The sequence below is a fragment of the Cebus imitator genome, unplaced genomic scaffold, assembly GCF_001604975.1.
Source record: "Cebus imitator isolate Cc_AM_T3 unplaced genomic scaffold, Cebus_imitator-1.0 Scaffold554, whole genome shotgun sequence".
Classification (NCBI taxonomy): Eukaryota; Metazoa; Chordata; class Mammalia; order Primates; family Cebidae; genus Cebus; species Cebus imitator.
The window spans coordinates 1,103,231-1,120,580 of record NW_016107869.1 but is presented as its reverse complement, the minus strand read 5'-3'; the positions used below and the strand labels follow the sequence as shown (position 1 = coordinate 1,120,580).

The 17,350-nt window shown below is 35.3% G+C and overlaps 1 protein-coding gene across 2 annotated transcripts in view; it reads right to left on the bottom strand.

Annotated features, from left to right (window-relative positions):
* Positions 1–13,063: 13,063 nt before the first annotated feature.
* IMMP2L (inner mitochondrial membrane peptidase subunit 2) overlaps positions 13,064–17,350 on the bottom strand; it is an 880,842-nt gene continuing 876,555 nt past the window's right edge. The window contains exon 6 of one of the 2 annotated variants that reach the window (XM_017515624.2): positions 13,064–13,576. In XM_017515624.2, the coding sequence (XP_017371113.1) occupies positions 13,327–13,576 (250 nt within the window). In that variant the 3' untranslated portion in view covers positions 13,064–13,326. The remainder of the gene's footprint in view (positions 13,577–17,350) is intronic. The other variant, XM_017515628.2, reaches the window with a different exon arrangement.

Below are 17,350 nucleotides of genomic sequence, written 5' to 3'. Positions count from 1 at the left end.
GGTTGAGAGTTTGACAGGCCCAGGTTAAAATCCTCGTTCCACTAGTCTTTAGTTATATGACACCCACCCCACCCAAGGTCAATTAAATTTTGTTTACCTTGGCTTTTCCATCTGTAGAATGAGGACAATGACATAATTTCATTGTTGATTAAATAATTAATACAAATATCTAATAAAAGATAATTATTCAAATATTAACCATTATTTCCATTATAGTCATTTTGTAGATGAAATGATAATTTTAGAGAGATAATGTAATTTGCCCAGATTTACATTGCTAGGGAGTGGTTGGCCGGGGTTTTGAATCCTCTCTTGCCATTAAGAATAAGAATCCCATGATTATCTGTATTTTTAGAAAATTATCTCTGATAGTCAGGAGCCTCTCACAATGATTCAAATTGACAAACCACTGAGATAAAGGAAAGACAATCTATTAGGTTGGTACAAAAGTAATTGCAGCTTTGCAATGAAAAGTAATGGCAAAAAATCTCAATTACTTTTGCACCAACCTAATACTTTTAGAGCCAGATGGACACTGGATTCCCATCTTAATCCTACCACTTACTAGGAATGTGACCCGGGCAAATCATTTAACTTCTGGATACTCAGCCTTCCCAGCTTTATATTAGGAACAGCATCTACTTTCAAGTAAGTATTGTTGGGAAGACTAATGCATTAAATATAGTATTTGCAAATCACTTAGCACAGTGTCTGATACATGGGAGGTATTCAATAAATAGCAGTTAGAGTCATTATCATTGTCATTGTCATTATTACAACTTTATTGTCCAGAATTGCTCCCTGGAAGTTGCCACTACATAGCACCGTAACGTCACCCAGAAGAAACTAATATTAGAGACCCAACTCTTGTTCTTAATGCTCCACGATAAAGATAATTGGGTAAGCCAGACTGATTGGATGAGTATGAGAGAATTCTATAGAAGAGAAAGCAACACTTAGGAAATCTTAGTACTTTTTTTCTCAAAGGGAAAATTAGAAGCAATGAGAAACCAAAAATTCAGATGTGAAAACTCTAAAATGTTTAAATTATCTTATTCATTAGACATATGTCAGGCCATCATAAAATTTCAGCAATTTGATCTCATTTAGGAGGTTAAATGACCTTACTTTAAAAATCATATGAAAATTAAATTCAATAAAAATCAGTGTATACTTATATCTACCTAACTTAATGAGAAAAATTAGGTTTAGTTGTAAAGCTCTCCAAATTTGATTTAAAGTATATGCGGCCGTTGCAGGAAAATGGAGAAGATGTAAAAAACCTCTTGATCTTAGAAAGAGCTAGGCACTTAAATTCAGAGACTAAATGAGAGCTAAGGGAAATTCATTTCTTTAATTATAACCTCATCAAAAGTATGTTAGTCAAATGATAGCAATACATGAAGGATTTAGATCTATAAATGCGAAAATACAGGATTAATATATATATATATAATCACAGGATTCTTGAGTAACAGTTTGTGTGAAGACGATATCCATTGGTGATCAAACAAGAGCTATAAAGAATTTTTTGAAGGGAAAAGTAAAATCCATCTGTCATTAGTTTCATTTATTATTAATACAAGGATATTGAATATCCAGAGGATAATGCAAAGTAATCCCCTAAAATGTAAATTTCAATTGGATTCAAAATGTTTAACTATCATTCAATTAGAAGCTAAACAACCAGAGATTTAGAAGAGATACTGCAAACGGACTGGTAGTGAAGACTTCAGAGAAGAACACACCATCACACAATGTATCAGTGGTTTAAGCTTGGAAATCAAAATGGAAATCTCTGAAGCATCCATGTTTTACAACTTGGTGATAAGAATATGAAGATAAGTGTGCAAACGTATAATATTCAAACATCAGCTAACTTATCAGCTGATGTTTGAATATTATAAAATATAAAATCAAGAATAAATGACTATCAAGTGTATTTTGTCATGATATAACCCAGAGTAAATTTATATGTTTTATTAGTTCATACTTCTGCCAGTTACATTATATTTGCAATATACTGTCAAGGAAGACTAACTTATTAAGCAGGAGCCCTTAGTAAGTCACCAAGAAGTTGATCTAACTTTTATGTTCAACAGTCTCTATTAAAAATTCTTTCTTTAGTGGGTTTAGTTGAAATGATATCCTCAGAAATATAAAGAATACACACAATGTTATGTAGCTTAGACTATAATAAAGGTATTAGAGTAGGTCCTGACACAAACTTTGTGAAAATATTATAGTGCAATTAAAAATTTACAAAAAACTAAGGCTTATTTTTTCTTTAGGCTTCACACTATGGACATTTAGACTTGTTAAAAAAGGAAAATACTATAAATTGGCATAAAGCCCACTTAACATGGTGAGAATGGAATTGATAATGTTCCAATCTCTAAAAATAAATGGAAGCTGACTAAATGAATAGTAAAAATGTAGAGTGCAACTTGAGGGAAGATGATGCAATGACAATCATTCATTGTGTAACAAAAACAGGGAGAGAAAAGCAGCTTACCTCTAAGTGTTTTTGTGAACTTATGTGTATTGAAATGAATAACATTTGCGGGCACTGCTGGGAAGGGGCTGAAGTGAAAATGTCAGGAATGCTGTCCACCTAGTGTTACACTCAGCATTATTTTTCTAAAAATCAACAGATTCTAGAAGACACTCCCTTTTTATTAATAGGTTTTCTGTGATTTATCTCAACTTATGTTACATTTACTTAATTTGTAAGTTTGACGTTCAATTTACAGCATCTAAGAAATGTTGGTCATTTTAAAATAAAATAAAAATTTTAAAATGTCATTTGATATTTGTTCATGGAAATGCAAAATGTATACACTATTATTTAAAACTTATATTTTCCCATGAACATAGTTTGAAAGCACTAACTTCCACATTCCCCACCAATGAAATACAACACAAAGCAAAAACCCAGAATCTGTGTTCTAAAATTTTCATTTAGTAAATGATATCCATGATTCTCTCTTTATATTAGAAAACAATTAACAAATTAGGATAAGCAACATAAAAGGTGAAGCTGGTTCATAATTAAATAATTACTCAACTCTTTAAATCCAGTCTCCTCTCCTCACTATGTCCACTCTACATTTAGTAAGAATGTGGTAAAAAGAAATAACAGATAAGAACTGCTGTTTATGACACAAATTTAAAATGTTAAAATTTAAGCATCCACCTTCCTGTATTCCTCCAGACATTTCTCTCAGTGGTTTTAGCCATCCACTATCTAGTAGAGTTTCTGGTACATAATAAATGTTCAGATATAATGAATGACTATTTGATATAATTTCAAATACAGCCAAAGGGATGTGGACCAGAATCAAGTACAAACTTAAAATGGGTATCTGCCAAATATGATTCTGTTATCTGATGTGATATAAAAAGATACAGACATGTAGTAATTTGAACACCAAATTACATCTACATTTATATTGTTCCTACAACATAACAGGTAACATATATTAAAGATAAGATTCCTAAATACTCTTCTGAACTGAAAACTTCTAAAAAGAGGTTCTAAAATGTCATGCCAACACATTTACCCCTTCCACCTTTTTCCATAGCTCACATAATGCCTATATAAATCATACAAGATTTTAGATCTGACCATAGCAGAGAATTATCTTTGGATCAACTTTCCTGTCTATTACAACTAAAAATCTGGACAATTTATCTGAGTATTACCAATAACTTCTAAGATCCAGATTCTAGACATAAGAGAAATTGAGATGTGTATAACAGTCAGCTCACTCTTTCTCTTAAGGTATTGGCCCATGTGAATGCAGGAGCAAGGACGCTTAAAGCTAAGAACAGGTGTGTTTGGCAGGCTCAAGGGGCGGAGGCTCTCTGGTAAACATTATAGCATGGGAGGGTGAAGACAAAACAGAAATCTTTGGCAGAAGTTAATATTTATTGAATTATTTCTAATATTATCTCTAGATAGCTTCAAATTATCTCCAAAATTTTTCAAATGTGATTTTTCAAAATGAATTAAAATTGTATAAGCATACAAAATTGCACAACCTGACCAAAGTCCAGGAAAAAAATAGACAATAGAAACAAACATATGAGAAATTAAAAAATCAGTGATCATGCAGTTTAAGATATTATTAATATGTTTAAGAAATAGATGATAAAATGCTGAATTTAGGCAGGAAAACAGGAATTATAAAGACAATCACATGGAAATTCTAGAACTGAAAAATGTAATAGTTGAAATTAGGAACTCAATGAGTAATTTAACAACCATTTAGACACAACTGAAGAATTTGTAAACTGAAAGGTCAGAATAATATATACACACTAAAGCAGAGAGAAAAAGGATTAAAAACAGAGAAAAATATAAGGAAGAAACCAACAAGGGTTTTCTGTTGCTGCATATCACAAAGGAAATAGGTTTTATATTTGGAATCCTTCCAAGTTAGGAGGGCTTGATAAATACCTTTGGCTTTCCACTGAAACTGCAGAACAGCTACTACATCTTCAGAAAAAAACTATATTCCAAAAATCAGAGCAAATCCAAAGTAGATACACTCTAACAAAGTATGAAACCAAACCTTTACACATGTTCAAAGTGATTTTATTTTTTTTAGTAATTAACCTGTCTACCAGAACAAAAACTAATGTTCCTTTGATGGAAACAGCAGAAGCAAGAGCTTCTATAATACATCACCCAAAATTTGTAGTAAAAAGTCACTAGACATACAAAAGAACAGACATAGAAAAGTGTTGCCATAATCAAGAGAAATAACAATCAGTAGAAACTGATCCTGAGATAACCCAGGTTTGAAATCAACAGATAAGTTTTAAAGGTAACTATTATCTGTATGTTCAATGACTTAAAAGAACAATAGTGATCATACATGATTAGAAAGAGAATTTATAGAAAGAAATTGAAGCTATATAAATAAATAAACTTCTTGTATAAAAATGAGAGATTCACTGGATAGGGTTAGTAAGAGATATGAAACAGCAGAAGAAAGGATCAATGAACCTAAAATATAGAAAAATATTATCTATGCAATCTGAAATACAAAAATAAAATATTTTAAAATTGAATAGATCCTCAAAACCTGTGGTACACATAAAGCAGATAATTAATACATGCACAATTGAAATACCAGAGGAGAAAATAACGAGAAACAATATTTGAAGAAATAATAGCTTAAAAATTCCCAAATTTGGTATAAAACATCAACTTATACCTCCAAGAAACTCAGCAAACACCAAATCAGGGATATACAAAGAAAACCACACCCAGGGACATGATAGTCAAACTGTAGACCAAAGGTAACAGAAAATCTTAAAAGCAGACCAGAGAAAAGTTTAATTATTATTAAAGGAACAATAATGATGATTCTCAAAAAAGAAACACAGGAGACAATAAAATCTTATCTACTAGTGGTAACTGCTAAGGCAGAATTCTAAACTCAGTGAATATATCTTTTAAAAGATAAATACAATACTGAAGATTTTTCAGACAACCAAAAACTGAGAGAATGAATCAGTAGCAGACCCTCATCAAATAAAATACTTCAGATAGTTCCTCAGGCAAAAGAAAATTAATTCCACCTGAAGGCACGGAAATTCAGGAAAAAAATAGTAAATACGTGAATAAAGTTTTAAAATATTGACTATATTCTAAACATTAATAATATATTGTAGAGTTTAAAACATACGCAAATTTTTTTCAATGACAAAGATAGCACAAAATGCAGTGGTTATTTAATAGGCTTAAAGTGATTTGAGATCCTAACATTGTCTATATTAGGAATGTGCTACAATTTGAATGTTTTTCTCCTCCAAAATTCATAAGTTGAAATCCTGGCTCCCCAGTTCAATAGTATTGGGAAGTGAAGACTGTGGCAGGTCATTAGATCAGGGGTGGAGGCCTCTTGGACAGGATTAATGTCCTATAAAGAGACCTGAAGAAGCTTGTTTGCCCCTTCTGCCATATAAGGTTACAGTGAGAAGACATCTATGAAAGAAGAGAGGCCTCGTCAGAGAGTAATTCTGCTGGCACCTTCATGTTGGACTTCCCAACTTCCAAAACTGTGAGAAATAAATTTCTCTTGTTTATAAATTACCTAATCTATTTTGCTATAGCAGCCTGAATGGACAAAATCGGAATCATTTATTTTCATTAAATTATGGTTAGAAAATGTAGACTTCTATTTTGATTAAAATTAGGATTTTCTACTTAGCTTAATATTCAATAGACTCATAAATTATATGTAACATTGTAGATATTATTTGTTTTACATGTCATTTGCTATTTTTACCTTTTTTGGTCCTCTTAGTAATATATGTGCAATATATAATATATGTATACATATTTATACACATAATTTTTCTTTAAGGTTGAGGAGTTTGTACAGAGTTTAGGACATATTAGTAAGCTTGTCTCATTACAATTTTTCCCTGGCAGATCTCTAATTTTGGTCCATTGATGCTTATTAAAAATAAAAACAAAAACATTAAAGAAATCATTCAAGATAGAGTATATTTTTAGGAGCAATCAAGTCCACTCTGGTTCTAAACAGAGGTGTTTTGTAGAGATGAGATATAAGCCCTGACTCTACAATTAGCTAATGCTTCAATTCCAGGTTCAAGGAAGGTTATTTACCATCACCTGAGTTGTGGAAATTGCAGTTAAAAAGCTACCTTACCAGCTTGAAACACCCTAGCTCCAAAAAGGGTAGAACTTGATGTTAACAGAGACACCTGGTTTCTGAACAGCAGCTCAGATAGATCAGCAGTCATAGTCAAGTGATGATAAAGAAAATGCAATGTAAGACAGTGAAAAAGTTTCTGTAACATATATTTTTAAAAATCATGTCATAAGGGCTTTAAAGAATTTTTTCCATAAAGGTTACTACTTTTAAAAAAGAGAATTTTTGAAACCAAATATTTTTTCTCCTCAATGTGCATGTGTATGCTACATCTACCATGTAAGAGAAGGCAAGATAAAAAGGATAAAAATAAATGAAATATGCAAGAAAATAAAATTAATGTTGGAAATAGAAGAATGCATATTCATATATCGGTAAACTAAATTAGTGATAGAAAAGATAAATTTGACAAACATATCCAGAATGCAGAATAAATTATGAAACAAGAAACAAAAATAATTTAAAAGAATATTACAGACATGGAATAAGGAAATAGAAAAAGCTGGGCTCAGTGGCTCACACCTATAATCCTAGCCCTTTGGGAGGCCAAGGTGGGGGGATTGCCTGAGCTCAGGAGTTCAAGAGCTGCCTGATCAACATGGTGAAACCCCATCTCTACTAAAAATACAGAAAAAAAAAAAATTAGCTGGGTGTGGTAGCATGGGCCTGTAGGACCAGCTATTTGGGAGGCCAAGGCATGAGAACCTCTCAAACCTGGGAACCTGGGAGGCAGAGGTTGCAGTGAGCTGAGATAGCACCACTGCACTCCAGCCTGGGCAACAGAGCAAGACTCTGTCTCCAAAGGGAAAAAAAAATAAATAAATAAGAATAGTAAGAAAAGTTCAAATGGATAAATTCCTGGACACTTGAACCCTCCCTAGCCTAAACCAGGAAGAATTTGAAACCCTGAATAGACCAATAATAAGGGCTCAAGTTGATGCAGAAATTAATAGCCGACCAACCAAAAAAAAGCCCAGGTCCAGATGTGTTCAGAGCCAAATTCTACCAGAGGTACAAAGAGGAGGTGGTACCACTCCTTCTGAAACTATTCCAAACAACACAAAAGAGGGAATCCTTCCCAAATCATTTTATGAGACCAACATCATCCTGATACCAAAACCCGGCAAAGACTCAACAAAAAAAGAAAACTTTAGGCCAATATCCATGATGAACATAGATGCAAAAATCTTCAATAAAATGCTGGCAAACCAATTTCAAGAGCACATGAAAAAGCTTATCCATCACCATCAAGTAGGGTTCATCCTGGGGGTGCAAGGCTGGTTGAACATATGCAAGTCTATAAACATAATTCACCACATAAACAGAACCAAAGACAAAAACCACATGATTATCTCAATACATGCAGAGAAGGCCTTTGACAAAATTCAGCAGCTTTTTTTTTTTTGCTAAAAACTCTCAAAAAACTAGGTATTGAAGGAACATTTATCAAAATAATAAAAGCTATTTATGACAACCCCACAGCCAATATCATACTAAATGGGCAAAAAACTGGAAGCATTCCTTTTGAAATCTGGCACTAGACAAGGATGTACTCACTCACCACTCCTATTCAATATAGTATTGGAAGTTCTAATCAGAGCAATCAGGCAAGAAAAAGAAATAAAGGGTATTCAAATAGGAAAGGAGGAAGTCAAATTGTCTCTATTTGCAGACGACATGATTGTATATTTAGAAGACCCCATCATCTCAGCTCAAAATCTCCTTAAACTGATAAGCAACTTCAGCAGTCTCCGGACACAAAATCAATGTGCAGAAATTACAAGCATTCCTATACACCAATAACAGACAAACAAAAAGCCAAATCAAGAGCAAACTCCCATTCACAATTGCTACAAATAAAACAAAATACCTAGGAACACAACTAAAAAAAGATGTGAAAGACCTCTTCAAGGAGAACTACAAGCCACTGCTCAAGGAAATAAGAGAGGACACAAACAGATGGAGAAATATTCCATGATCATGGTTAGGAAGAATCAATATCATAAAAATGGCCATACTGCCCAAAGCAATTTACATACTCAGTGCTATCCCCATCAAACTACCAATGACCGTCTTAATAGAACTGGAAAAAAACACCTTAAACTTCACATGGAACCAAAAGAGAGCCTGAATAGCCAAGACAATTCTAAGCAAAAAGAATAAAGCTGGAAGCATCATGCTACCTGACTTCAAACTCTACTACAAGGCTACAGTAACCAAAATAGCATGGTACTGGTACCAAAACAGAGATACAGACCAATGGAACAGAACAGAGGCCTCGGAGGCAATGCCACACATCTACAACCATCTGATCTTTAACAAACCTGACGAAAACAAGCAATAGGGAATGGACTTCCTGTTTGACAAATGGTGTTGGGAAAACAGGCTAGCCATGTGCAGGAAACAGAAACTGGACCCCTTACTGATACCTTACACTAAAATTAACTCGAGATGGATTAATGATCTAAACATAGGGCCTAACACAATAAAAACCCTAGAAGAAAACCTAGGCAAAACCATTCAGGACATAGGCATAATCAAGGACTTCATGACCAAAAGACCAAAAGCAGGCAACAAAAGCCAAAATAGACAAATAGTACCTAATTAAGCTCCAGAGCTTTTGTACAACAAAAGAAACAATCATTAGAGTGAACTGGCAACCAACAGAATCAGAAAAAATTTTTCAATCTACCCATCTGACAAAGGGCTAATATTCACAGTCTACAAAGAACTAAAACAGATTTACAAGAAGAGAAAAACAAATCCATTCAAAAGTGGGCTAAGGATATGAACAGACACTTTCAAAAGAAGACACATATGAGGCCAACAAACATGAAAAAAATGCTCATCACTGGTCATTAAAGAAATGCAAATCAAAACCACATTGAGATACCATCTCACGCCAGTTAGAATGGCGATCATTAAAAAATCTGGAGACAACAGATGCTGGAGAGGATGTGGAGAAACAGGAACAGTTTTACACTGCTGGTGGGAGTGTAAATTAGTTCAGCCATTGTGGAAGACAGGGTGGCAATTCCTCAAGAACCTAGAAATAGAAATTCCATTTGACCCAGCAATCCCATTACTGGGTATATACCCAAAGGATTATAAATCATTCTATTATAAAGACACATGCACAAGTATGTTCACTGCAGCACTGTTTACAATAAAAAAGACCTGGAACCAACCCAAATGCCCATCAGTGATAGACTGGACAAGGAAAATGTGCCACATATACACCATAGAATACTATGGAGCCATAAAAAACGATGAATTTGTGTCCTTTGTAGGCACATGGATGAATCTGGAAACCATCATTCTCAGCAAACTGACACAAAAACAGAAAATCAAACACTGCATGTTCTCACTCACAGATGGATGTTGAACAATAAGAACACATGGACACAGAGAGGGGAGCATCACACATTGGAGTCTGTTGGGGGGGACTAGGGAGGGACAATGAGGGGTGGGAGTTTGGAGAGGGATAACATGGGGAGAAATGCCAGATATAGGTGACGGGGGGATGGAGGCAGCAAACCGCTTTGCCATGTATGTACCTATGCAACAATCCTGCATGATCTGCACATATATTCCAGAACCTAAAGTACAATGGAAAAAAAAAAAGTTCAATGACAGTAATGAAACAATAGTAATATAAGAAAGAAGAGATAATACAATCTGAGTGTGACAGTACTGATGAGGACACATCAGATACTTTTGTAGTCATTGTAATACAGTGCTGAACAACACAAATTACATGCATTTTACATTCCAGTTGGCACAACATCAACAAATAATATCACAACAATGAGAGTGCTGTCAAGGAAATGCAGCAACCCAGGTGCATAGAGAGTGACAAAGGGGCGGTGACTGCTTTAGAAAGGATGACCAGAGAAGTTCCATGAGGAGGCAATTTTGAGTAGACCTGAGAAAGGTTTGGGAGGAAATCACCAGGTATATAGAGATGAGAATGGTTTAGGAGGGAATAGAGAAAATATTTTAATGCTTTGGACTAATATTACAGAGAGTAAAACTTTAAAAAAAATCCAACTGTTGATTGACTATAGTTGATTATGTAAACTGTAAATTAAGAAACTGAAGTATTTTCCAAGTCCCATTTCCAAAGGCCAGTCTCCACCCTCCCCCAAAAATGTATGCCAGTGATGTTTTATATCTGTAGCATAGATAAAAATTTCTTTAAGTTTCCTTTTTTTCTGACCATCTGAATTCAGAAACAATACGTGCAAGGCAAAAGTGAGCATGCTAATTTGGTGGTTTAACATTCGTTGGAGTTTAAAAGTTCTTCAATATATACCACATTTTTATAAATTACTTGGTAAAACTGTTTGAAATGACTTTCATAAAAAGTGAAAAAAATTAATTACAAATCTCAATCTTCCTGAGGTGTAATCATTATTTTACATTCTACAAATTAAATATATAAAACACAATACACACACTACATCGTGAACAGTAAACTGGCAGTAATGTTTGAGGGGAAACTATTTAAGTGACTGAAATCGTTCGTATAGATTAAATTTATAATTCACAGGAAGGGAACTCTATTCATCCTAGAAGGCTCTGCCTATGGCACTTCTCCTCTGATGGTTCCCCCATCCCTATTTCCTCAGACACAATCAGATTTACAGTCTTTTCTACTCCCATTGCACCTATTCCATGCTCTACACCTCCTGCTAAATTGCATGTTAACTGTTTGCCTCTTTACAGTTCCTCCTACCCCCACCAACAGACTATGAGATCATTTATCTACTTTGATTTTCCTTTAACACTGTCTAGGATTTATACATTGATAGGACAGGATTTTATTGTTAATTATGAGCAATCGTATGACCAAGTTGAGCAAGACAAATCCTGCACTAGGTAAGACTAACGGTTCACATTCTAGTAGAGGAGAAAATATGGACATGAATCATTAACACAGTGATCTATTCATGAAATGTATGCACCAGGTAGAGCAGTGACTCTGCCTGGATTTGTATTCCTGAGGAAGTAACTAGTCAGCTGAGCTCTTCAACAAGCATTAGGCATTAACTCTGCTGGTGATGTGCTGGATGGCTAGTGAAAAGAAAATTGAATAGAAAGAGCATTTACCTTCTCTCCAAAGATTTACAATCTTGAATGAATAGTTCCAGTAACAATGGCACAGGTAGTCAATAAGGTAGCAAGGCTAATAGCCAGTTGGTTAAACTGTTAAAATATTGAACTCTTCTATACCAGCGGTCAATAGCAGCGACTACAAGCACCTGTCTATTTGTTCTTTACCTCCCCTCAGTACTCCCAATCCCCTCTCATATGACCCTTAGACCTTACTGTGTTCCAGCAGGTAAACAGTCACCACTACAAGCACCTCTATATTTGTTCCTTACTCTGCCTTCCCTCAACACTCCCAATCCCTTCTTATATGACCCTTAAACCTTCTGTATTCCAGTAAGTAAAGGGTCAGTGCCTTCATGTGCTAAACATTTTACATATAACTCCAAGGGATACACTTGCTAAGAAAGAAAATAAAAATTACAAGCCTTGAAATAGCAGTGAATATTTGGTAAAATGCAGTTAAAAGCCAGGGTATGAAGTTCAAGTTGGGGAAAATAAAATGGAATTAAAGAATTGAGAAGGGCAATGAAGAGCCACAGACAAATTTTAAGCAATTTCTGCTTTTAAAACAAAATTCTGTGCAACTTAGTATTTAAGTGCTTGTCAATATTTGTCGAATATGTTGATGCTAATACTAATTTGCACAAACCTCTAACCAATGGGAGAAAAAGAAGCTTTCATAAATATGGACTTAGATACAGGGAATTTATCTCCTTATCTATACAAATTACAGACTCTCTTATTCTACTGTTATTTTGCAGTTGGTGATTTCAGTATTATAGACATGAATATTGAGAAGTAATTAGGGGAGGAAAATCAAACTTGGCTGATCTGGACTGTTTTTTCTTCTATTTTGTTCAGAACTTTTAAAGAAATAGTATGACTAAATGCTGATAAATAAGTTTACTCATCCTTGTGAACAGGCATGAGATTACTCAGAAATGTTGGATTAAAAAGGGCCAATAAGAAAGGCTTGACTGTATGTAAGTATCAATAGGATGGGTTCTCCATTACTTTTTATTTATATTCAGAAGAGAAATTCCTTATTAATGGATGTATTGAATGAAAATTAAACACTCAAAACTGGACCTGAACAAATTAGGACCAAAACAAACAAAACAGGACCTGCTGTTTGCTGTTTTTCCTAACTGGCAGTTACTGCTTTGTAGATATTACAAATCACAATATCATTCCTATCATTATATGTACAATATGTGTTCCTTCTTGTTCTACCTTAACAGTAAGTGGCAAATAAATCATTTTTATTGAATATTAATTTTCAATTTATTTCAGCAGCAAGCGCCAGAATCAAAACCCAACAATCAATATAATAAGTATAGGTAACAAATAATCTGAAATTTAGCCCCATTAAGACATGTGGGTACAATGTTTTTATATTCCCTAAGGTCTGCATATTTTGGGAGCATTAAACAACAGGTTACTACAATTTAACACAAATCAGGTGCCATTTAATACTGTTTAATGTTTGAAAAGTATTTATTTAATAATACAGATCATCCTAATGTGCTATAAATAATTCTTGCAAAGCAGCATATGGTTGGAAGTTTTTCCCTTTTGGAGGTTTCTTTTTTCCATTCCTCTCCAGCAACTGGCCTCCCATTGCCAGCAACTCAGGTAGATCCATGCAGTCAATCCTCTTGAATCCGTACTGGTAAGCGCTCTGGAGGAAGAACAGATTCCAATTTCTGCCAGCGCTCTGGGGGCCACAGGATATGTGTGGCATGGGCATGCAGAAGTCCCAGAGAAACCTGAGTTTATGAGAAAAACGAAGAAAGCAAGAAAGAAATCACTTTATAAGAGTTGTTATTAATATCTTGAAAGCAGAATTTGATCCAGATTTATTTAACATTCCATAGAAAGGTGACGATGAATTAAAAAAAATAGTAAACACATTTTGTAGCCATTGAAATACAAAGAAAAAAATAGCAGGCACTTACATAGCATTTTTCTAGGTACTATTAAATGTAAAGTCTTTTAATCTTCACAGAAACGATTTGAATTAGGTTCTGTTAGTATTTCCTTTTTACAGATGAGAAAGCTAAGTTCAGAGGTTAAAAAACTAGCCAAAAGTCATACAGCGACTAAGTGGTTAGTCTGTCTTTAGAACCAAGCAGTTTGACTCCAGAGTCCACCATCTTAACCATTATCCTCAATCATCTGTTTGCATAGACCCACGACGCATAAATCTGGTGTATATTCTCACAGTTTCCCACAGAGTTATTGGTATCCTAGAGAGGCTTTCTTCATGGAAAAATCACAGAGTCCTGAAATATATATATATATATATATATATATATATGTTGTGAAAAACATTGTCCCACCTACTAGATGAGCAGCAGCAGTTAGGTGTGAGACTGGGTGGGCTGTCTCCATGGAGAGTACACTGAGTAAGGCGGAACTAGTACTCATGGAGAGAGGTGGAAAACCAAGACAAAGCAAACAAGGTGGGATGGGTAGCCAAGAAAAATAATTAAGTATACAGATCATGTCAGATGGTAAAGAATCCCCATCAGCAGAGGCGAGCAGAGACTGCGAGGATGGAAGATGAGGTGAGGGGGAGGACTTAAGGCTGAGCCCAAAGGCAGGAAGGGAGCCCTTCAACATCTGAAATCTTCTTAAAGACATCAATTTCAGCGATCAGGAGAACACAGCAAACTTGTTTCAAAGGTAGATCAGGGTCTTATCTTCAGAGATTACCCTTCAACAGGTCTGAAGGGGGGCCTGGAGAGCCATGATTTTAAAAAATTGTTGTTGCTATTGTTACTATCAGGTGATATTTTTAATGATATTTAGAAGCTTACAAAATACACTCATACTTGGCACATATTTGCTGAGTGCCAGTTATAAAGTAATACTATCCATCCACTTTATTTACCATTTTATTTTCAAATGTTTTTCCTATAAATTAGACCTCCACAGAGATTAACATAAAACATTACTTTCGTTGAAGCTCTTCTTTTCACTATCACATGCATTCAAGAAATCTCTTCTATTTGCTCTCATATGTATTCAGAAAAATCACATTGTCTAGGGACTCAAAGCCAGAGCTGAATATCAGGGAAGGCTTCCAAATAGATAACCAGAAACACATTGTTTACAAAGAAGAAGAAGAAAAATCTTTTAACAACAACTTGAAATACAAACTAAATAAGCACAAAGGGTAGCAAGAAGCCCTGGGGCGCAAAAAAGGGTTTTCTTCTTCTACTTGTTACTTTGAAAATCAGACCTATAAAAATTTGAAAGTGTGGTACAAAAAACAGCTCCACCGAAAGTCAGCATTTCCATTTTGCTGCATTCATTTCATTCTCATTATATGTGTGTCTATATATATGTTACATGTACACATCTACTTCTTTTCTAAACTGATAGTCGTTGATGTTATGCTAAATTTATGCCTGAATACTTCAACATATATCTCCTGAGAACTAAGAACTTTTCATATATGAACACAATACCATTAATATACACAAGATATTTAATGTAGATACGATATTACTTATTACATAGTCCACATTCAAAATTTTCCATTTGTCCCAGTAATGTATTTTATAGCCATTATTTAAAAAATTTAAGGTCTAATCAAGGGTCAAAAACTGCATTTATTGGTTATTACTTTGCTTCAGTTTGTTTACATTTGTTTCTTTTAATCTGGAGTCTCAACATGTTGCCTTATAAAATGTCCTAAGTCTGCAATTGCTTGATTTTTTACCCTCATGACCAGAGTCAAGTTCCATCAAATCAGGAGGCACAAAATGTCAGTGTGTTTCATTGTCATGATGACAAGTTTGATCACTTAAGGCAATATTGACTAGATTTCTCCATCATAAATAATTTTTCCTTAATTAATAACTAATCTGTGAGATATTTTGCAATAATATAAATACACTATATGCCAGCTACATTTCATCTAATCATTTTAACATCCATTCATGATCCTGTCTGAATTTGGATTACAAAAATAATGATTTTCCAATTCTATTCTTTTGCATTTATTAGTTGGTATTGTTCTCTTAAAAAAAAAACTTCTTTCTGAGGAGGATCCAAGATGGCTGAATAGGAACAGCTCTGGAATGCAGTTCCCAGCAAGAACAACACAGAAGATGAGTGATCACCGCATTTCCAAATGAGTTTTCACTGCCCACACACCAGGAGATTACTGGGCCAAAATGCACCATGAATTTCCAGTGCAACTGTTTCAGCCGGCGTCGCATTTCCACACAAAAACTCACACAAATCCAGGTGGCTGTTTCAACTGGCGCCTGGAAAGCCTGGGAGACAGAGCTGCCCATTCAACTGAAAGGCAGAGGGCTAGACAGGAAGTCAGGTGATTGGGCTTGGCAGGTCCCACACCGACAAAACCAGCAACCTGAAATTCTCTGGATTGAGAGTTTCACAGAAAGCAGACCTGAGATGGTCCAGCTCGGTGTGGGAAAGGGCATCTGCTACTACTGAGGCAGTCTGCCACTACCAAGGCAGTTCTAACTGTACCTCTGTAAACACCACAAGAGAGTTTACACAGCAGGTGGGCAGAGCCCTCAGCAGCTCAGCAATGCCTCTGCTACCAAACTGACTATATTACCTCCTTGCTCGGTGGGGGCATTTCTGAATAAAGGCAGCAGCACATCAGGAACTTATAAATAAAGCCCCACCTTCCTAGGACAGAACACCTGGGAAAAGAGGTGATGAGTTCCGCTGCACCAGACCTAAACGTATCTGCCCAGCGGCACTGCACAGAACAATGGAGCTCCCAGCACAGCACTTGAGCTCCTATAAGAAGCTGTCTCCTCAAGCAGCTCCTGGACCCCTGTATATCCAAAGAGACACCTCATAAAGGAGAGCTCAGGCTGACATTTGGCAGGTACCCTTTTGGGACAAAGAGAGCAGAAGAAACCAGCAGCAACGCTTATAGTTCTGCAGCCCCCGTGGGTGATCCCCAGGCAAGCAGGGTCTGGAGTGGACCTCCAGCAGTCCTACAGCAGAGGACCCTGTTAAATGGAAAACTAAAAATAAGGAAAAAAATAGCTTCAACATCAACAAAAACGACATCCTCTCAGAGAACCCATCCGAAAGTCACCAACTACAAAGACCACAGGCTGGTAAATCCACAAAGATGGGAAGAAATCAGCGCAAAAATGATGAAAACGCCAAAAACCAGAACATCTCTCACTCTCCAAGGGATCACAACTCCTCACCAGTAAGGGAATAAAACTGGATGGAGAATGAGTCTGAGGAATTAACAGAAATAGGCTTCAGAAGGTGGGTAATAACAAACTTATCCAAGCTAAAGGAATATGTTCTAACCCACTGCAAAGAAGCTGGGAACCTTGAAAAAAGTTTAGACAAAATGCTAACTAGAATAAACATCTTAGAGAAGAATATAAATGACTTGATGGAGCTGAAAAATACAGCACGAGAACTTTCCGAAGCATACACAAATTTCAATAGCCAAATCAATCAAGCAGAAGAAAGGATATCAGAGACAGATGATCAAATCAATGAAATAAAACGAGAAGGCAAGATTA